At 40.5% G+C, this 15965-nt stretch overlaps 1 protein-coding gene across 1 annotated transcript in view; it reads right to left on the bottom strand.

The window, feature by feature from the left end:
• Positions 1-120: 120 nt before the first annotated feature.
• Positions 121-15965, bottom strand: part of LOC143287558 (urease subunit alpha-like) — a 91322-nt gene continuing 75477 nt past the window's right edge. The window contains 2 exon segments of the mRNA XM_076595647.1: positions 121-5261; positions 9910-10033. Of these exon segments, the coding sequence (XP_076451762.1) occupies positions 5137-5261; positions 9910-10033 (249 nt within the window). The 3' untranslated portion in view covers positions 121-5136.

Raw genomic sequence — 15965 nt, 5'->3', positions numbered from 1 at the left:
GTGTGTGTGTGTGTGTGTGTGTGTGTGTGTGTTGTAAGAACATACAAAGTTATACACAGATGTCGGTCCTTGTATCATTCATCCATCATACTGAACACACACCAACAAAGTACCGTCAAATGAAACTAAACTATCTGTTTATTGTTGGTCATCCTAAATACACACGGTGCATGGATGACACGTATAACGAAGCAGTATGATACACATACAGTCACTAGTTTCAGCGCGTGTTGGTCTCTCGTCTTCTGTTATCATTACTGAGTGACGCAGAAATGTATTAACAACTACCTATTTACTATACAATGTTCTGCTCAATGGAAGAGAGAGAAAGAGAGAGAGACAGAGACAGAGACAGAGAGAGACAGAGAGAGAGAGAGAGAGTGGGGAGGGAGAGAGAGGCAGAGGCCGAGAGAGAGAGAGAGAGAGAGAGAGAGAGAAGAGAGAGGAGAGAGAGAGAGAGCTAGAGTAAGAAACTGAATCAATCTTATTTTCTGGTAGTAATAAGGTAAGCAAGACAATGTTCTTTTTTTTCTTCTAGCCCTCGATAAAAAAAGAAACAATAATTACATCAAAACAGTATATACATTATACATCATGAATATGATAGTAATAAACTGCCATATACAACACGACATAGCTAAAGGAGAACGAGAAAAGAGAGGATCAAAGACAGAGACAGAGATAGAGAGGAGTAAGACAAAGAGAAGCTGAAAAGCTCATCATCATCACTTTCACAGTTTGAAAAATGAAATAAAATTTTAAAAAATACCAACCAAATAAGCACATATGCATTTTGAAAATAATTGCTAACCAAACGTTTCAAGAACGACACATCTGCTATACTCAGTGAAAAATGGAAGAACCTTACGGTTATGATATTCTTCCGAAAGATTGGCAAACTGAATGTAGAAATCAACTGGGGAATGACTCTGAGGATGATTTAGAATACTGTGGAAATTAAATCAAAAAGGTTTCAGATGAGATTAATGCACAAAATTCCAGCCACTATGCATTGTTTTGTCATACACGCGAGTCAAAACTGACAATAATAGATGATCATCTTGCCACAATGAGGATGGACACCATAGAAAACGATCATATTTTAAAGATTTACGCATCTGACCATCTTTTGGTTGTAGTTTGAACAATACCGTACAAGTAAGGAATAATACATTTTAGGGAAAGATATCTCATCGTCATCTCCTGAAAGGAAATAATTGCAATTAAAGGGAATGATACCCATTCTATGTGTCATACAATTTTAAACTTCATTTTGCCATCTTAATACAATGTACTTAATGAGTTTCTGAAAAGCAGATGCGAAACAGAAATGTACTGCTTTTGTTTTGTCAACTTTATCTCTGCCGTGTTCCATACAAACTGGTAATATAAAACAAACAAACAAAATAACAACAAAACAAGATGCAAAGCCGTCATGACTCACTTGTACTTCACGCTTTATCAAGTAAAGGAATCACGAGGAGACGAAAAAGAGATTTTAAAAATCGTTTAAAAGTGTTCTATATATATATATATATATATGTGTGTGTGTGTGTGTGTGTGTGAGCGTGTGTGAGTGTGTGTGTCTAAGCTTGGGAGATAAAGAAAAAAAAGGGCGAGGGAGCGGGATCGAACCATGCATGTTCAGTTCCGAAGCAAGCAGACTAATCCCCACTGCTACGGCGCATCTGACGTCAATGGAGTAAATTTCTTTCCTCTTTCTTTGCTTTCTTCTTCATGCGAAAAATAGAAGTCTTCTTCTTCTTCATTGTTGAGGGCCCACAATCATACGAGTTGATTATTCTGGCACCTAAATCCGGGTGGGGAGGGGGGAAGGCTGGGGCGGTGGGGGAGGGGGAGCGCAGGGGGTGGGGGTGGGGGGGATCGCGGCTAATATTTTGCAGTTGGTTATCCTTGATGATGTGAAGAAGAGGTAGGGGTGAAGGTGGCATCATTCCACTGCTGTTCAGTGGAATTGAGGGGTTGAGAAGGAACAGAAGGCAGCGGGATAGGGGATCGGGGTGGGAGAGGTGGGGGTGGGGTAGGGGAGATTGCGTGGGGTGTGTATGTGTGTGCGTGTGGAGGGGGAGTGGTGTTTACTGCTTGGAGACTCTTGACACGAGTGTCAAGTGTTTTGGCCTCTACAGCTACTTGGGGCAGGCAGTTCCAGTCTATGATGGTCCTAGGCAAAGATGAAGAGCCTCTGTACTGTGTTCTGGTGGCGATGATGGAAAACTGTTGGTTGTGTCGTCGGCGTTGGCGAGACGGCAGCGGGCTGAGTTTCCTTTTGACGTTCGGAAAGTGGGCTTGACTGGTGTAGATTCTGTGTAGCATCGACAGCCTGGAGGTCTGGCGTCGCTTCTCCAGAGAAGGCCAGCTCAACGACTCTAGCATATCGTTACACTTGAAGTGTTCCGGTTCTGGTGATGGTGTTGAACGTAATTACGCCGTTTAAATCATGTTTTTGTGTGTTTTATTATATCTCAGTTATTCTTTTATTTCAGCGGTAAAGCACATCGCAACACATGGTAGATCTCTAGATCTGCACGAACCAGTCTACAACGATCGATTCAGTTTTTCTTTTATGTTCATTCCAGTCAAGATAATTCAGTGTCCACTTTAGGATATTTATATGCAGTAAACACGGTGATGGTGTAGTTAGTTTCACTGTATATGTTCTGCCCAGAATTTGTATTTCTTTTCTTTTAATTGTGAACAAGAAAAACGATGTCATGTCTTCTCACCAAATACAACGTACCTTCAGCAAGTCAGTGGGAAGCGGTTTTTAGAATTTTCGGATTTCGGAACGAACCTCAACGAAATAAACTGTTAATGCTCCGGAAATACGGCTTGATTCGGGAGATTTACAAGCTATTATTGATATGACTGTGAACATTTTTTTCATACTATGTTTAAGTTGAATTTGGTATTGGCAGACAAGTATTTCCAGAGAAAATGGCAATGTTAAAATTTACTACACACAGAGAGACAACCGAACGCCAGGTTGTAACATAGACTCACTTTGTTTACACAAGAGAGTCAAAAAACAAACAACAACAAAACAGCAATACACATCGGGTTTCTACGTGTGCTTTTTTGTTTTTTTGTTTTTTTCGTGGCTTGGTTTGCATGCTGGTCCGCGGACACATGTTTTCTTAAAGTGCTCTGAACGTTGCTCTCTTCGCTGGTCGAAAAAACGAAAGAAATATAATACACACACATACAAAACAGTAACAAATTCAGGCACAATCCTCTCTCTCTCTCTCTCTCTCTCTGTGTGTGTTTGTGCGTGCATGCGTGCGTGCGCGCGCGTGCGCGCGTGTGTATGTGTGTGTGTGTGTGTGTTTTCCAAATGATGGGACACTTTCTTTATTCATCAAATGTACCAGAAAATCGTCACGTATTCATCTGAGATATACACAGTAAATCATACTCAACCCTGGTAAGGAGCGATTTTTGTAGGTTTTCGATTGCTTTTCAGATTCAATGCATTGTAAAATGCTGACCTGTTAAGACAGAATGAAATGTTAAATTATAAATATTAATATATAATCAGTAAACATTACCATTTTTCTCAACAAGTAATAACCATTAGAAAACACAAGAACAAGATAGCGTAGCAGTGCATTTCCTAGTTCCCTCGCCTCCCAATCTCAAACAGAGAAAACGAAGAGATGATGTACAAGTGAGGTAAAGCCAACAAGCAGAGATGATGTACAAGTGATGTAAAGCCAACAAGCAGAGATGATGTACAAGTGATGTAAAGCCAACAAGCAGAGATGATGTACAAGTGATGTAAAGCCAACAGAGATGATGTACAAGTGATGTAAAGCCAACAAGCAGAGATGATGAACAAGTGAGGTAAAGCCAACAAGCAGAGATGATGTACAAGTGATGTAAAGCCAACAAGCAGAGATGATGTACAAGTGATGTAAAGCCAACAAGCAGAGATGATGAACAAGTGAGGTAAAGCCAACAAGCAGAGATGATGTACAAGTGATGTAAAGCCAACAAGCAGAGATGATGTACAAGTGATGTAAAGCCAACAAGCAGAGATGATGTACAAGTGATGTAAAGCCAACAAGCAGAGATGATGTACAAGTGATGTAAAGCCAACAAGCAGAGATGATGTACAAGTGATGTAAAGCCAACAAGCAGAGATGATGTACAAGTGATGTAAAGCCAACAGAGATGATGTACAAGTGATGTAAAGCCAACAGAGATGATGTACAAGTGATGTAAAGCCAACAAACAGAGCACATTTCTCCAAGGCAAATTCGTTACACTGACTACCAGCATGGATCCCATGAAAACAACAAACAACTCCCTGAAAAAATAACTACAAACAAGCAAGAACCGCACTCTGGAAGATCCGGGAGATCGGTGGAAAGGTTGTCCCACATTAGATGCAGCCTTTCCGGTCGCTGAAAAAACAACAACAAAAACGAAAGACAAACGATTGTTGAGGTGCACGTTCTTGAGCGCCTTGTTCCGACAGAGTTCCAGATATATTGAGTGATGCCAGTCATCGTATCAAGTCTCTCTCTTCAAACACCTGTGCGTAGAAAGGAACAAAATTCGATGAACATCTGCAACACTGGAATAAACGAAATAAAGAAAGGAACTAAATCGATCTTCTCCAGGTGTACAGAGGATTGTTTTAGTCTTTTATCCGGAGGGTTTGGGTTGGGGGCTTTGGGGGATTGGAGGGGAGGCGGTGGGGTTGGGGGGTAGGCTCTGATTTGAAATCACCGGCATGGTAAGAAAGGGGGGACGGGAGGGGGAAAGTGGGCGGGGGAGAGTGTACCGAGAGGGACACATTACTCTGAAGCTGGAATAAGCCTGTGAGGTGGCTGTGTATGGGGTGAGTGGGGGAGGGAGGGATGGGTTGGGGATGAGGAGGGGTGTGGGCTGACAGAATAGAAAAAAGAATAAGAAGGGAAAAGACTACAGGAATAAAAGAAGCTGAAAAGAAAGAAAAAAAAGATGGCTGGAAATGGAAGGCACTTGCCGCCAGAACCGTACAGCCAGGCGTCTCTCCTCTCGTCAAACAGTCCTTACAGCAGCAACAACAACAACAACAACAACAAAACCAGCCGGGCGGTGCTGACAGGAAGTGGCAGACCGGAAGCTTTCTCAGAAGAGGAAGTAGCGCTGCGCAAGAGCCAGACGGGAGGCTGGTGGACACGTCAGGTACTCCTTCTTCTCCTTCCCCTCCTTGTCCCGGGTCAGCAGGTGCACTTTGTACGACTGCGGGTCCACTGAAAGCATCACACACAAGGGCGGGAACTGCCTCAGTTTCACTTTCAAGAAACTGTTCTCTGTGAATAGAATAATGAAAAGGCGCAGATATCTGACCTTTACATACACCACACGCACTGGTCAGGCTTTGAGAGGCTAAATTAGGTTCGTGTAAAAACATACCATCAAATGAAATAAGGTAATTAAACAAAAGAAACATGTATTACACATTAAAACATAATAAAGTAAAAGATACGGTGAAGATAAATGATTGAAATAAAACAAGAACAGAGTCAGGCTTTTGGTATATGTGTGTGTGCGTCAGCGTGTGTGGGCTTGTTTACGTTCACTGGGAGGGGAGGGCCGCAAGCAACAGTGAGTCACTTTGTGCCTGACAAACTTTGCCGCAAGCGGCGATTTTATACGGATGGGGTTAGGTTGTCGATTTTCAGATTTTGACTTGGTTACCTTTAGGCTTTCTTCTATCTCATAGTGTACTATGTAGATGTGTAATCGTGTTTTCGTTTGCCTTTAAATATGTTTAAAATATGTAACCATTCATTCTGATCGCCTACAACTTGACCAATTCGGTCAACGATGAGTCGAATTATACATGGTTTGGCAAAGAGAGATCACGTGGGGAAATCATCCACTCAGCGCCTAGGGTCGTTTCAACATAGCTACGCCAAGGAAAACATAAGACAACAAAAACTCCACAATTTCCTGGCAAGATATGCTTGCAATGCAAACATTTATTTCATTAAGCGATGAAGACGACATTTTTCTAAACGAGCACTTCATTGATGGAACTGACGATTCCAACGAGTTTGACGGTCATGAAATCGACCTCAGTGAAAATGTATGTGGTGGTGCCGATTCTAAAGCAGACCAAGTTTACTTATATCCACTCGTTCAGTCAACAGCAACAATATTTATGTTGATATAGATGGTGAATCAATATTTGCACCAGATGCAGAAATGCTAAAGATCTAAGCCTTTGTCTGCAAGTGCCGAAATCAACATGCGGTGAGACAAACATAGAAACGAGTGACACTGACATACAGCACTGAAATGAAAGAAGGGTGTTTCTCACAGTTCACACATGAGGAAAATGCTGGGAGCTGAAGTGCCTGAAGGTGAGCATTTAAAATATCACATTAATGCCAAATAGTGTAATGTGAAGATGATAATATGATCCATGAATAGAATTAAAGGTAACAATGATTGACTCAAGGCTGATACATTATCTATACTCTGGTAGAGAAATATACTGCTTAACATGTGTACACGTACACTGTGTTGGCAGATAAGCGCCTGATAAGTCATGTCGTCAGGAGAGGCTACACCGTTACACTTGACTACTCTGTCAGCTTCAAAACTGTCTGCAGGGAACCCCTATCTACGCATGAGTGATTTTGTGGTCATTGTGCACTATGATTTAAAGCATAAATTTACTGTGAAGACTTGGAAACTTATTTTCTGACGTTCGCCTGAAGTTCGCATAAACCCCTTGCGCTGACCTGGCTTTAAGGATGGCCACGTTCAAACACCACATCAAACATTCTATTGTTCAATCGAAGCGCGCTGTGGGAATACATAGCGTAAATAGCAGTCCACATGTACGTCCCCCCCCCCCCCCCCCCCCCCACACACACACATATATATATATATATATATATATATACATCACGTGCGCGTGGACTGCTTTTTACATTATTTTGAAAGATGCCTGAAACATTCAGAGAATCGCTCGAAGCGGATACACTATTGAAATGATAGCGACAGCAACGAAATTGTTATAATTTGAAAATGAATATAGATATACATAAGACTTGTTGGAGGTTTTTTTTTCGTAGTATGTATTATTTAGTTGTCAACACCACTGAAAATACACCCACTAAACACATACACACACATACACACGCACACACACGCGCACACATACGCACGCGCGCGCGCGCGTGCACACACACATACACAAATCTAAAAAAACCAAGCAAACAAAAAAAATAATAAAAAAACAAAACAAAAGCAAAGCTGTAAACTACACAAGAGGACTACATAAACGTCAGAGGAGGAAGAAGGAAATAAAAAACAACAGCAGCAACAACAACAACAACAACAACAAAAAACACACACACAAAAACCATGCCCCACAGAAACAATACTGCACACAAAGGATAATAAATAATCCTATATTAACAGCTTGTGTGTGTATATATTTCTGCGTGCATCTGTGCGCTTCTGCGTAAACCCGTGCATGTGTTGTAAGCGCGCGTGCACGTATTCTCGCACAACCACTTTATTGTTATGTTTTGGTCTGGTAACAGCGAAGTCCCACCCCGCAGTAAAACCAGCTTTCATCTCCCCATCCGAACACATTTCCACATGGCTAAGCCTGATGTAATGGACAGTCAGAGATGGGACAATGCTTTCCTCGCGTTGTAAAATCCCTGCCGGTTGGGGGATTCTTTATGTCCGTGTGACAGCTGGTTTTTGTAAGGATGGGGGTGTGGATGGGGAAGAAAGTGTGGTAGATAAGATAAGATAAGATAAGATAAGATAATATAAGATAAGATAAGAATAAGTTTATTATCTCCAACTGGAGAATTTTGGTCAGGTGCATTATCACAACATAGACAAGTAAAAAACATGGGGACCATAACTGTAAAAGCCAACAACAGCCCCAACAAATATTACGAAGATACAAATGTAAAAAAATATCACATACATCGTTTCATACATACATCCACACACTGCAGGTAATAACTAGTATTCTTAATGTAAAAACAGAAAGAATTAAGAAACATTATTTCAATATAATTATAAACATAGCCTACTATACTGCACATTGATTATAATAGACAGATAAGATAAGAATAAAGATGAATTGCGGAAAACCACAACCAGATAATCAGCACACACCCGCACCGCACCGCACCCCCCACCCCCCACCCACCCCACCCCACACACGCAGATAACTTGATCAAACAAGAGTAATAAACATATGTTCTCAAATAAAAGCATTTCACATATTCGCTTTTAAAAACATTGCAATTAATTATTACATCGTAATTATTAAACAGAAATATATTTAGATGAAGGATGGGTTCGGGGGGTAGGGAGAGTATCGTCTGAAACTAGTTTCGTATTGGATTTATTGTACTGGAGTATGACGGGCGCAGTAGCCGAGTGGTTAAAGCGTTAAACTTTCAATCTGAGGGTGCCGGGTTCGATTCCCGGTAACGGCGCCTGGTGGGTAAAGGGTGGAGATTTTTCTAATCTCCCAGGTAAACATATGTGCAGACCTGCTTTCGCCTGAACCCCCTTCGTTTGTATGCGCAAGCAGAAGATAAAATACGCACGTTAAAGATCCTGTGATCCATGTCAGCGTTCGGTGGGTTGTGGAAACAAGAACATACCCAGCATGCACCCCGCCACCCCCGAAAATGGAGTATGGCTGCTTACATGGCGGGGTAAAAAAGGTCATACACATAAAAGCCCGCTCGTGTACATACGATTGAACGTGGGAGTTGCAGCCCACGAACAAAGAAGAAGAGAAGTAGTGTGTTACTTTTTTGTCACAACAGATTTCTCTGAGTGAACTGTGGGCTGTTATCCCCGGGGAGATCTCTTCGCTACAATGCAGCGCCACACATATAAAATGTGTCCGCAAGTGTATGTCTTTTACTATCGAAGTGGATGTTTCAACAGAAATTTGGCAGAAACAACCCTTTTGTTGCCGTGGGTTCTTTTACGTGCGTTAAGTGCAAGCTGCGCACGGGACCTCGGTTTATCGTCTCATCCGATAGGCTAGCACACAGACAAGCACTCGAGGTTTGGTGGAGGAGGGGAGGAGGAGGGAGGGGGTAAAACTCCCTGTCCATATATGGGACTGGAACCAGTGGACACTTGTTTTCTGCTCTGGCGCTTTACCATTAGGCCACCGTTTGGATTTGAAACACGTGTTTATATATAACAGGGATCGTCAGGCGTTGACAAAGAAGAGACTTTACTGCAGTGAAGGTCGCTCACTTCTTCACCAAGGAGGACCTCCGCTGAAGAATACAGTCACCCAGTCAAGTGCCTACAGAACTAAAAAAAAAAAAAAGTATAACTAGGTTATTACAATTTTCTTTCTTTTTTTCCATCTCTTTAGAATGTTGTGTTTTAGTAATAATTAAGAAGACACTGCATCGTGTAAAATGAAGTGGCCGAGGGGAGGAGGGGAGTAGAGGAAGGAGGAAGGAGGTTAAGATGAGGGAGGAGAGAACAATTTTTTCGATTTCATGATATGTAGCTGCATTGTGACAAGTTTGAAAAAAAAACACAAAAAAAAACAACAACAACAAAAACCCCAAACAAAACAAAAACCAAAACAACAACAACAACAACAAAAACCCAACCGGATTCAACCAAAAACTACATGCATGGAGTAACATATAGTAAAGCTGACGTCGAAAGGCCGATAAACCCTACCTACCACCCCCACACCCCCCAAAAAGAAAACACGATAACAAAAGGGAATTAAAAAAACAACAAAAAAACCAAACAAATACAAAACAAAGAACAACGAAGAATCAACATCCACCCCCACCCCCAAACACACACAAAAATATTTTTTTTAAAACAAAACACGACACCCCCCTCCTTTCCCTGGCAATTTACCTGTGATTTGGGGACAGAAGTCGTTGAGCACCATATGCGCTTTGCCGACGTGCCGACACCCTTTGACCGGCTCCAGGCGTTTTGACAGGCCGTACTTCTGCACTACCCCGCTCTCCAGGGACGCCTGCAGGCACCAGACAAGGTGTAGGTACAAGGCATGTGTTATCATTGGTGCTTGTACAATAGCCTAGCCACCTGCACGGTGCCATATCATAAGGCTTGGTGCTTATAGGTGTGAATCATTAGATTTAAAAAGTATCAAATAAAAACATAAGGCGACTTGCGAGTGAGCTTGGGGTCTGCGTGAATGCTCATCAAGAGAGAGAGAGGGAGAAAAAGTGAGAGAGAGAGAGAGGCAGACAGACATACAGGAAAAAAAACAGACAAAAAAGAGAAGAGAGAGAGAGAGAGAGAGAGAGAGAGAGAGAGAGAGAGAGAGAAGCAACACAAAAGCAAAGATAAGACGGTAACTGCGCGCGCGCGCGCGCGCACACACACACACACACAGAGAAAATGTCAAAGAAAGCCAAACACATCAACGTCTTCTTTCCCCAATTAGTTTTCCCACCACCATCACCGGTCATACGCCATTGATCTTACCAGCCCGGCAAAGCAGCGGATAATGGGAACCTGAGCCATGTTTATAACCCCAACTGAGGTTTTTCCTCTGTCTCGCTCTCTGTCTCCTGTCTCACTGTCTCTGTGTGCCTCTGTCTGTCTGTCTGTCTGCTTGTCCGTGTCCCCTAAAGTTCACACACTCCGCTTTCTTTCCACACTTCCCTCTCAAAGGGACAAATCACTTTTCAGACTGGTTTCAGAGAGAGACAGAGACAGAGAGAGTGAGTGAATGAATGAATGAATGAATGAATGAATCTTTCATTTTTCAACGGTGGAGATATTCGCACATTGGCCGAACTAAATATCTGCTATTGTTTTATGAGACACACATGCATACATACATACACATTTATAGTCACTGTGTGTATAAGAAAAATGCAAAGTAAATATTCGCGAAATAACATCGCTAATAGGTTCACAAATCGACAGCAAGTAACACACAAGAAAATTCACACTTACACATACATCACAAGAATTCTACACATTAATGATTAACGTGAAAATAGTTGCAAAAACAAAACAAAGTATGTAAATAAACAAACAACAACAACAAAACAAACTAAACACAAACAAACCATATATGATAATAAAAAGTATATATATATATATATATATATAGATATAGATATATCTAGAGAGAGAGAGAGAGAGAGAGAGAGCTCTCCCAACGTAACCACCACCACCAGTCATATGCCATTGATCTTACCAGCGTGGCTGAACAGCAGATCAGAAACTTAAGCCGTGTTTATAACCCCACCAACCATGCGATCTCTCTCTCTCTCTCTCTCTCTCTCTCTCTCTCTTGTCGCTATGCTGTGTCGTGCATATGGTGATCTTAGAGAATTCATTTCAAGAAAAGATTAAGCCTTTTGTTATTATCATCCAACAAAGAATATAATTCTATTTGTTACAATAAAAAGTCTTGAAAAGACAAACAGTTGCAATTAACTAATAATTGATTAATTTACAGTTTGGAAATACACAACTAGATTATGCCTGTTTTTTTTTTTACATGATTACGATTTGTAGCATGCTTTTTCAAGGCCTGACTAAGCGCGTTGGGTTACGCTGCTGGTCAGGCATCTGCTTGACTTGGCAGATGTGGTGTAGCGTATATGGTTTTGTCCGAACGCAGTGACGCCTCCTTGAGCTACTGAAACTGAAACTGTAGCATGCTTGTTCAGGTCCTTTCAGAATGGCCCGATATTCTTCTGAATGAACATTTTAATTTCATTTCTCGGTCTCTCTCCCTCTCTCTGCCTCACAAGACTCAACAACTTCGGATCTTTCCAATACCTGCTCAAACGAATGAATCCCTTTCATTTTTTTTTTACTGGTACTCTGTGCGAGCGAGTGTGCGTACGTCTGCGCATGCGCTTGCGCTTGTACAACGCTGTCCTGTTTGCACAAACGAGCAGAAATGTCTACAAGGATTCTCAAAAGAACAACCATAAGTCAGAAAAAGGACGGTCTAAAATATAGTACCACCCCACACACCTCCCCCTCCCATAACGATGCCAGACAAGTTTCAAGTCAAGACTCATAGGTACAGAAAAAAACACACACAAACAAAAAGGCGTACAAAATATAGCGACACTTCAAGTGGCAAGATTACGCAGTACATAATGAACATAATAACGTGTAAACGAAATAATGTTCAGTTCAAATCCTCATGAGCACAGACAAGCAACAGTTTTTAAAACAACATAAAAAAATTTAACTAACATAAAACAAGACAATAATTTTATGCACCGGAATTAAGCCGAATAGAGAAGTAATCTTTCAATTAAGTTACATATCAATTTCCTTTCTCGGTCCCATTCTTTGACACCAACTGACTAGGGAACCGCGTTTAATGAAAAAATGAAAAATAAATAAATAAATAATCTTGTTGTGCGATCTATTAAAAAAAAGGTCTGCCATTGTTTCTGAGGAGAAAAAAAGGACGCATCGAAATATATCATGGAATCCACCACTAAAATTGTTCAAATCACATTCGGTGCGTATTCTTTCGGACAAGTTTCAAGTGTCGTAGAGCCAGATTGTGCTCTCTCCTTCCTCCCTCCCTCCCCTCGCCCCTTCTGTCGCTTCCCCCACCCTGGTCTGCAACACCATAACCTTCACTCGTGTCCACATGCCAGTTCTCGACTGAGGGGGAGGGGAGTGAGGGGCAGTGGGATACACCGATCTTCTGTGTGCACGTAACGAAACTTACCAAAACTCATAGCAAAAGTTAAACAAACCATAAAATGCAGAACCAAGAAAATAGAAATTCAACACCCTTAATGGAATCCATACAACACCTAAAGCATTCACAATGCATTAGAAAAAAATGATGCATTGTGAATGTTTTAGGTGTTGTATGGGTTCCATTAAGTGTGTTGAGTTTCTTTTATTTCCTTTTGCTTTAAAAATAAATCTAGACATCAACAATGTACATGGGTATTTGTTTCAAATGATTGTTCAAACTCAAATTTGTTTTTTGTTTAAGTGAAAAAGGATTCAACTTCATATAAGAAATAAAGTTCAGTTACATTCCATACACAAGACGCATGGTTCAACCCCCCCGGAATGGATCAGTCGGGCCAGGGTCTGTTTCTCAACAGTCTGAAATCAGTTATGTAAACTGCTATCAGTCATACTATATTATTGTTACAGAACCTCACACACACACACACACACACACACACACACACACACACACACTGATACACACATGTGAACACAACAAACAACTCTTTCATTTAACAAATATATATGTATCCTCATGTATAATTTTTTTTCTTGTAATCTCTGTCTCTGTTTATGTCTCTGTCTCTGTCTCTCTCTCTCTCTGTCATGCACCTCTAATTCAGTAAACACATTCCACATTTGAATCTATTCTGTGCTTGCTCAAAACATGTGTCCACAAATACATTATATATATATATATATATATATATATATATATATATATATATATATATATATATATTAACACAACAAACATTCATTTATCATATATCTGTTATCCTCATGAATAAAGAATTTTATCTTGTTATCTCTCTCTGTCTCTTTCTCATACACATGTAATTCAGTAAATACATTCCACGTTTGAAACTATTTTGTGCACAGTTATACAGAACCTCACAGACACACACACACACACACACACACACACACACACACATGTGAGCACAACAAACAACTCTTTCATTTAATAAATATTTGTGTATCCTTATGTAAAAAGATTTTTTCTTGTTCTCTCTCTCTCTCTCTCATGTGTGTGTGTGTGTGTGTGTGTGTGTGTGTGTGTGTGTGAGGAGTTTGAATAAATTCAATATCAAAGTTCAAATTCACAAGACGTCATAGTATTCAGATCTATATTAAATTGTATGATATGAATAATATTGATTCAACCCACACATGTTCTGATCTTGATTATAAAGATGATATCAAGTCGACAGGATCTGTTGTTCAGGATGGCTGTGTTTCAAAGGCGTGTGACACTGTGTTGTCTAGCCTGGTGTCGTTTTCGTAGTGCAGGCCCGGGGTAGTCTGCCGCTGATCAGAAACTGAGCCAGTGGGAAGTTGTCAGACTGGTCAGTTTTGAGGGTGGATGGCTGACTGATTTCATCAGTGGTTGCTGTCTCTGCCGTTGTTGTTGGTCTTCTTTCCCTTCTCTACCGCCTTCATGTGTTGTCGAACACAGTGTGTAACAAGCATCGTCTGCTACAAGCATGACTGACATCAGTCTCGGGGTAAATGACGCCCCATTTTACCATCTAATTTTATAGTTTTAAAGTTAATATGAAAATTGAGTATTTTGTTAAACTAATAACATGTAGAGCCAAGTACGAGTACTTATAAACGTCGTATGAAGTGAAAAGGACTTAATTTTGAAAAAAAGTCAAGACTGGAAATTTTTACGTTTCATCAAGGGTATTAACTCTCATGGTTTATTATTTTTTACTGTGAATTCCGACTGATTTTGTTGATATTTTTATGGCAGTTTGGGGCATAATCCAGTAAGTGATGAGGAGTTCACAAATCTTTCTCTGAATAAATATTTAACGGCCTCCTTCTCCAACTTTCCATCACATGTTATCGTGTATTGTGGATTGAATATTGGATTGAACGGGCAGGTCAACTACTTGAAACAAAATGTCGCCCTTCGACCTTGCGAGCACGCGCTTTGAATATGTATAAATATGTGTACGCAATTGATTTTTGCCCATGACCTTCAGGGCTCAGCCAAAAGATGTATAAAGTCCACTCGTAGTATTGATTTAGTATTTTCCGAAAAAGACCACTTGTGCGAACGAACATAGTGAAAGCCCTGTACACTGAGAATAAAACACACAAGCTTTCTATGTACTGAGTATAATTTCAGAATGTAATGTTTAAGATGAGAAAGATCAGTTTAGAGCAAATTAACCCCCCTAGCATTAATTACAGATTAATTTCCCTTTTTTACTAACTGCACCAAAGACATGCAAAATAAATATAACTTCCATGCTTAGCAAAAGAAGTTCCTGTTTGAACAAAAAATGATAAAAATGACTGCTCTTGTTGTTGTGTCAGAATATCAGATCAAAGTGCCAAGTTTAGAGAATTAAAAACAACAACAAAAAAACAACAACAACACACCACACACACACAAACACCAAAAAACCAGTGAATTCAGTTTGCATATAATTTGGCTTCTTATTAAATTTTGTGTGCCCATTCCAAAGGTACAATATTGTTTTAAACAAGAAGACTGGAAAGAATTGAATTTTTCCTATTTTTATGCCAAATTTGGTGTCAATTGACAAAGTATCTGCAGAGAAAATGGCAATGTTAAAGTTTACCATGGACACACAGACACACACACACACACAGACAACCGAACCCCGAGTTAAAACATATACTCACTTTGTTTACACAAGTGAGTCAAAAAATGAAGCAAAAAATTGTCACCCATGGCAATATGTCAAAATAAAATGAAAAGAAATTTTTTTTTTTTTAAAAGGTCCAACGAAATATGACAGAAATGTAAATGGATGCGAACTTGGAGGAAGAAAGAGTGGGGATGGCAATGCGGACACGTTCCCACTGTTTCAGAGTGTGACAGCCTCCAGGCCAACACACCTGGCGTGCTCCATTCAGTTATGTTAGGCTTTCATTGTATTGCATTTCTTTTCGTCACAAGACATTTCTCTGCGTGAAGTAAGAGCTGCTCTCCCGGGGCCACAACACGACGCCAGAGTGCAGCACCACCCATTTGCTGTTCTCCTTTTTCTGTCAACAAATGTTTTTGTTTTCTTTCAAAGTGGAATTTTCAATATGATTTTTTTTTCAGAGACAACCCTTTTGGCGCCGTGGGTTCTTTTACGTGCGCTAAAAGCATGTTGCATACAGGACGGACCTTTGTTTATTATTTCATCCAAATGATTAGCACCCAGACCTCCACTCGT

Source organism: Babylonia areolata, chromosome 11 (genome assembly GCF_041734735.1).
Source record: "Babylonia areolata isolate BAREFJ2019XMU chromosome 11, ASM4173473v1, whole genome shotgun sequence".
NCBI lineage: Eukaryota > Metazoa > Mollusca > Gastropoda > Neogastropoda > Buccinidae > Babylonia > Babylonia areolata.
The sequence above is the reverse complement of the archived record's forward strand: the minus strand, read 5'-3'. Positions and strand labels throughout refer to the sequence as shown.